Source organism: Nicotiana tabacum, chromosome 2 (genome assembly GCF_000715075.1).
Source record: "Nicotiana tabacum cultivar K326 chromosome 2, ASM71507v2, whole genome shotgun sequence".
Taxonomy (NCBI): domain Eukaryota; kingdom Viridiplantae; phylum Streptophyta; class Magnoliopsida; order Solanales; family Solanaceae; genus Nicotiana; species Nicotiana tabacum.
In genome coordinates this window covers 97,680,551-97,688,270 of record NC_134081.1, presented here as the reverse complement: position 1 = coordinate 97,688,270, position 7,720 = coordinate 97,680,551, and the positions used below count along the sequence as shown (strand labels likewise).

The 7,720-nt window shown below is 34.1% G+C and overlaps 1 protein-coding gene across 1 annotated transcript; it reads left to right on the top strand.

Annotated features, from left to right (window-relative positions):
* The first annotated feature begins 4,033 nt into the window (after positions 1–4,033).
* LOC142167691 (protein trichome birefringence-like 43) lies at positions 4,034–6,308 on the top strand. Its single transcript, XM_075227618.1, has 5 exons — positions 4,034–4,335; positions 4,988–5,159; positions 5,521–5,699; positions 5,805–5,963; positions 6,062–6,308. Exons 1-5 carry the CDS (start codon positions 4,040–4,042, stop codon positions 6,306–6,308), a joined length of 1,053 nt encoding a protein of 350 aa, XP_075083719.1. The 5' UTR covers positions 4,034–4,039.
* Positions 6,309–7,720: the final 1,412 nt, after the last annotated feature.

The window sequence follows — 7,720 nt, the reverse complement described above, 5'->3', positions numbered from 1 at the left end:
CTAGACTATGCCACCTTGGCATAAATCAAGATGATAGATGTTCTATTTGTGGGATGAATGAGGAAACTACACAACATTTGTTCTTTGAGTGCCCTTTTCCCAAACAATGCTTACAAGAACTGCTCATATGGATAGGGATAAGACTATAACAAACTGATATAGTTGAAATATGGAGAAGGATGTCCAGAATCACCAAGGGCAAGATATGTCGGGAAGTGGTAATTGCTACACTTGCAGACTGGTATACTGGATATGGAAGGTGCGAAATAATAAGATTTGGGAACTAAAACTACCAACTACAATGTATATGATATAGCAGATCAAGCAGGAATGTAGATTGAGGAAGATAAACTTTTAACTAGAAAGTTAAGCGTTGGAGAAAAAGAATGGCTAGACAGACTACTTAGATAGATTTATTGGTTTTTTGTTGGTTTTTGTTGTCTTCTGAAGTGTGTAGATAGAATACAGAAGGGGGAGATATAGTTAGAAAGGAGAGAAAAGGAATCATGTAACAGGCTGTGGTGATGAATCAGTAAAAAAAATTCTTCACCAAATAAAAACTACAATAACAATTTAATCTTATCTAGAAACAAAAAATTTCATATACCATTTTAGAAATGATTTGGCAAAAATATAAAAATGGACACTTAAAGTTTCACAAATTTAAGATACATAAATGTAAAGGAACACAATAACTAGATAAATAAAAAGAACGAATTAAGAACCACTACAGCAATGATAGCAGCTTAACTTCAACGAGAACTAATCTGATGAACCGTCTCAAATCAGGAGTAGACATTTAAATAAAAATATCAACACCCATTTCTCCCTCTCGTAAGTAAGTTACTTAAAAGGGTGTAAACATTTGAGAAGTAAGAAGATTCGAAGAAGAAATGACTAGGGTTTGAGACAATGAGAGGAGCAGTGAGAAAGCTTCTAGAAAATTCTCTCTATTATTATTGAAAAGTAAAGGAAAATGAATTCAGCTTAAACTAAAGTGAACTACATATCTATCTATATATATACTAGGATGGAAAACACTACTGGCCCAACTCCTATACATAAAAAAAAAGCTATCATATATTATATTTGGGCCTATATATATGGAGCTTTAAACTTGGGCTTCGTGTTGTTGTTATATACTTCACCTCCCCCCCCTCCCCCGCAAGTTGGAGGGGGAAACAACCCCCAACTTGGAGAACCAGTGACTGACCTCCTAGTGTCAGGGTGTATAGCCCAGCCACTGTCACAATATGCAAACAATGATAAATCTGAAGAAGCAGTAAAGAAGATACAAAAGTTAGAGGTGCCCTTTAAGTATCTGAGCAAGTGAAAGGCTGCAAACATGTGAGGAACCCTTGGGGACTATATAAACTGGCTCGGGTGTTGAACTGCAAAGCATAAATAAGGTCTGGTGTGCGTAAGAAAATTGAGCTTGCCAATCAGACTTCTGAATTGCTTAGGCTTAGGCAAAAGAGTCCCAATATATGCCTTGAGTTTATGATTCAGATCCAAAGGGCATACAGCTGGAGCAACTTTTCTGCCCTTAGTGAATTTAAAATCAGCTGGATATTTATACAATTTATAATATTTGTCGATCAGATGGCCAGGTTTCTTGCAGTATTTGCAAACCTGATTTGCCCTACTCTAGTCAAATGATACCCTCTAATTATAATGTCTCTGAGGAACAAAGGACCTGAAAGGATTCACAGGAGTAGCACTAAAAGCTTGGGGGGAGGGGGATTTGTTGTGGTTTCATTGAAAGAAGCTGATTCAGGGCTGAATTGTGAGGAAGGATTGACATGTCTCTGTCTTTCATCCTGAAGTATTATATTATATGCACTGTCTAGTGATGATGAGGTTGCATCATGAGGAGATTGCTTCTAACACTGATATATGTATCATTCACACCCATAAGGAACTGATGTAGTTTATCTTCCTCTTCCTCTTTCTCAATACCAGCTTTGGTAGCACAAATGCAAGTACTATCATAGCTGGTATGCATAACCCTCAATTCATCCCACAATTTCTTTAATTTATTGAAATAGGAATCAACATCAAGAGAGCCCTAGTTAGTGGAAGCTAATTCTTTTTTAATCTCAAAAATTTTAGTCTCATTCACAGTACCATACCTCCTATTCAATTGTTTCCAAATATTCTCAGCTATTTCAGAGTATTGTACACTCTCAGCAATATTAGGAGATAGAGAACTGGTCAACCATGAAATGACCATACTGTTACATTGATACCACTATTTAGACTCAGGTGAGTTGGAAGGAGGTCGAGGTAAACTACCATCAATGAACTCAATTTTATTTCTAGCAGACAAAGATACGATAATACTCTTTCTTCAACCCCTAAAACCCGAGCCTGAGAAAGGTACAGTGACTAGGGACATGCCACGCATATTAGAAGAGTGAAGGAATAATGGACTCGAAGGTTTAGGAACAAACTTAGAAGGTTCTCGACTACTAGAACTAATACCAGTATCGGAATCAGAGGGAGCCATAACAGAATCAAGTATCAAGCAAATATGAGAATGTAGAGAAGATACAGAAATACTCGTTCCTTTTGCAACCGAAAAAGGCACGGCCTTGACAATGTCGACGAATCAGAAGAGATAGAAGATTCTGGCCTTCGAAATTTGAACAAACCCCAAAAAATGTTGGAATCCTAATTTTTGACGAATGCCGACGAAGACGAAAACCATGACAGAATGAGATGAGGGTACCACCGGAAGATGCGTGACGCCAAGATCATCCCTAATTGTCGCTCTGATACCATATAAACATTTGAGAAGCAAGAAGATTCGAAGAAGAAATGACTAGGGTTTGAAACGATGAGAAGAGCATTGAGAAAGCTTCCAGAAAATTCTCTCTGTTATTATTGAGAAGTAAAGGAAAATGAATTCAGCTTAAACTAAAATGAACTACATATCTATCTATATATACATTGGGCTTATACCTGAAAAACACTACTGGCCTAACTCTTATACATAAATAAAAGCTATCTTATATTATATTTGGGCCTCTATCTCGAGCTTTAAACTTGGGCTTCCTGCTATTGTTATATACTTCAACAAAGGGGTGAGCCGATCGTATCAACCTATACAATATACATAACAGATATTTAAATTAGTATTCAATAATTCAAATGAAATAATTAAAGCTCTGTACGTGACTATCATTTAATTTACTTCATCCTTCCCATTTTATATGATCTTCTTTGACTTGGACGGAGTTTTAAAAAAATACTTTTGAAACTTTTAATCTAAAATAGGTTATAGACATTTGCGAGTTTCAAAGTTAAATTATTTCTAAATTTTAAAATATATCATTATTTGCGGAACATACTAAAAAGAAAAAGGTATCATATATATATATATATATTGGTTTAGAGTGAGTGTAATATTAATTATCTGAGTAATAACTATATTAGTAGTGAAGATAAATATAAAATAGGTTTTCTAAAGATTCCCAGTAAAACACAAGAAAATAAGTATTAACGGGATTGTTACACAAATAGTGATTCAATATTTATTTTTTCTAGTCGGTATACATTGATTATACATTAATTATATATATTTTGTACATATATTATATTAAATATCTTACATCTATTTTAGTTTAAGAGATTGGGTGGATGGCTATATAATCGTGTTAATCCTTCTTCTTTTTTAAACTAAAGTTGGAAACTTGCAAATTAGGAATGCCAATAATCCCAGAACTGCTAATCAATTTCCTTCTCGCAATATGCATGAACTAGATTGAATGAAGATAGGGAAAGTAACAAATGGCACAAGAAAATTTTCTAATCAAGTTGTCAATATCCATTGAATAGATAAAACAGAAATCAATAAATTGGAACTAAGGAAATCAAAAATGTTTAACCGATAGGAGAAATTAAGGATTACTATTTATGATCACTTATGCATTATATGAACAAACACAATCATGCATTCCAATTCAAAAATTCATTTAATGCATTTCATCTTCACCTATATATTGCACACATACAGAAGAGAACTCGAAGTTTTCTGATGGCCGTTTGTTATTCTGTATCTGCCATTGCCATTGTATCAACTTTTTTAACCATCTTTTCACTTTCCCTTTTCTTGAATTCGAAAACCAAGATCTTCAATAAAGATATAAGCATATTAGGAACAAACGGATGCGATATTTACAAAGGAAGTTGGGTTTTTGATGATTCATATCCACTCTATAATTCATCAACTTGTCCCTTTATTGAGGAATCATGGGATTGCCAAAAGAATGGACGCCCTGATAAAGATTACCTAAAATATAGATGGCAGCCCTATGGATGTAATTTGCCAAGGTATAAGTTTGTTTATCCTTTGATTAGTCATTAAATGAGTTCGATCGATATTCTTGAATTAATACAACATCAACTATATGTCTGTCCCAAACAAGTTGGGATTGGGTATAAGAATCCTCAAATCTTCATTTAAGCTCAACTCATATCATCATTATACCAGATAAACTAAAAAAGAGAAATAAGTTAAATATATACATAAATAATAGTAATATTATAAGTTTTCTAACATATCCAAAACATATTCCCAACTAGTAAATATCAAGAAATTGTAGATTTCATGGTGTTCCTATTTTTCTTATGACTGTTGTGGTGATACTAATATTTACTAATATTGTCTCCCTTTCTTTGCATCTTTCTTCTGGATTTCATGGTGTTCCTATTTATCCTATGATTGTTGTTGTGATACTAATATTGTCTCCCTTTTTGCTCTTTTGTCTTTTTTTTTTTTAGCTGAGGGTCTTTCGGAAACAGCCTCTCTACTCCTTCGGAGTAGGGGTAAGGTCTGCGTACACACTACCCTCCCCAAACCCCATTAGTGGAATTTTACTGAGTTGTTGTTGTTGTAGATTTCTCGAGACAACTTGTTTCCACGTAATTTTAGGTCTGTCCTGTCTTATTCTTAAATTAATATTTGATTTTTTTTTCCTTGTAGATTTAATGGAACAGAATTCTTGTTAAAATACAAAGGAAAGCGCATCATGTTTGTTGGAGATTCACTTGGTCAAAATCAATGGCATTCACTTGCGTGCCTGCTTCATGCATCACAACCACAAGCCAAGTATATTATGGATAAAATTGGAAGGCATTATACATTCACCATCCCGGTAAGCCTTTTTTTGTTTTTTTTGAATTTAGATTTCATATATAAAATAAATTATGACACTATTAAATTAGCTAAAAGATAATTACATTTAGTTCATAAACAATGGGATTAGTAACCTGAAAACTAAGACAGGTTGCTTATTAGTTTATATAATTAGTTAAATTCATTCTTTTCATGTTTTGTTCACTTTTTACACAAAATCTCTAGGAAACATCTTGATTTTTTTGGTCAAAGTAGACAAAAAGAGAAAAAGAAAGTTTTTATCAGATGTCTTTCTTTTGTTTTTTCTTTCTTATTTTTCTCCATAAAGACATGATTATAAATATATGATTTAATGGAATACTGGTGAAACGTAACTGTAGGATTACAATATTTGGTTATTGTTTCTTGGGAATCCTCTCATTGTTGACATTATCACGGAAAAGGGCTCAAGAGTACTGAAGATTGATTCAATCAGTTCGGAAAATGTCTGGAAACAAATGGATGTTTTGGTGTTTAATACATGGCATTGGTGGAATCGCACAGGGATTAATAAACAAACGTGAGATACATTATATTGGATAGAGCAATTTTTTCAACATTCTTTATGTATAGTATATGTTTATTCCCTACTAATTATTAATAATTAATTCAAGATTTTTTGCAGTTGGAATAGCATTCAAGATGGGAATACTACGTACAAAGATATGAACAGATTAGAACTTTACAAAAAAGCACTAAATACATGGGCAAAATGGGCTGATTCTAATCTTAACTCCACAAAAACAAGAGTCTTCTTTCAAGGAGTTTCTCCTGACCATGAGAAGTAAATTTCATTTTTCCTTTTAACTAAGTTTGTTCTTTTCTAAGGTAAATATGGTAATTAATATCTTGAAATTAAAATATTTTATTGATTATACTCAGATGTGAAGGAAAAACAAGACCAGTGCAAAGTCCAGGAAATTTGTTTCCAGGAGAAATAGAAGTAGAGAATGTTCTGAAAACAATGTCAAAGTTATATGTTCGCTTGATCAACATAACGAGATTGTCACAATATAGAGCAGACGGTCACCAATCCATCTATAGCTATAAAATGGACTGCTTGCACTGGTGTCTACCTGGGGTCCCTGATGCTTGGAATCAACTCCTTTACCACCACCTTGTTTCATAGTTTTAGCATATTTTGCACTTTTTTTCTTCTTAATATACTTTTCTTTAAAATTTCGCATTGAAATCTACACGAAATTACAGCCCCTTTAAACCTGGGGAATGAATTTTGGCAATCCTGAGTACCTTTTCATCTAACTTAACAACTACCTCTAATTAAGAGGAAGAATTCTGATCTTGTTATACATTCAAAGCTATATCTCTGTCTTAATTATGAGGAAATGAGCAGCCAGCTATAGCAAGGACCATAGGCTATTAATTTGGTTGTTATTAGATGAAAGACAGGGCCAGCTTCCTAACTATCCAGATGTAAGTTAATGTTCTTAACGTCGACGTACGAGGTAATGTTTAAATCGATAATAATGGTAATTTATAAATGTTTAGATTTTTTGTTCAATTTTCTCTTGGAGTAAGAGAACGTATACTTGATTCAACTTTCTATCTAAGGTTAGTCTATTGGAGTATCATATTTTGGTAAAGAACGGAGACAGTTTGGGTGGACTACTACAATTACATGCCCATATTTTAATGCAATGCAATTGAAATCAAGTTGCATTAATCATCTTTCGAAATTTTAAAAATTACTACTGATCAAAAGGTTAGGATGGACTGCTAGCTCTACATTCAATCATACCACTGTATTAGGTAAAATATGTTATGGCACGTGGCCACCGAAGAAGGGGACACGTGGAGCCTAAGTTGGGAGGACGAAAAACCAAGGCATTGAATACTCTGCGCCCGGTAGCATTCAATGAGGAATATTCCGTAGCATTAAAGAGCAACGGCCCGTTACAGAGAATTTGGCATTTATGTTCACCGTTACATCTTCATTAATACTCTTCATAATTGACAGTAAAGAAGGGCACAACCCTAGTACCTTCTTCATATCTATAAATAATAAGCTCAATGATCATTGTAAGGGAGATGAATTTTCTTGCTAACCTATACTACATCCTATACAGAATTTTAATACCATTTTGCTTTCTCGCTTTTTGATCTCATCATTATTGTGCCCGAAAACCTTGTTCCCGGACTCGTCGGTTCTGTCATTTTATCTACATTCTAAGGCTAAGTATTTTATATTTCATCAGTTATTCCGTTACTTTTTGGATCAAGTTAATTCAATTGTCTAGAAACTACGAACAAATTCAACTGTACCGTTTTACGGGTAAACAATTTGGGGGCCACCGTGGGGCCTAGGCAGCTGTGCAATTAAATTGATCCTTGCCTTTTTTACTAACGTATTTTGATTACTTTGTCTTAGCAAAAAATCATAAAAATGGCACATAACACTGTTAACAGCACACGCAACCCTAAAATTCAAGGGGAACAGCCTCATTTCGAGGATTCAATCAGTGACACTCGCAATGAGGGGAACAACGCCACACTGGTACATGACAGGCGGTACCCTCGACA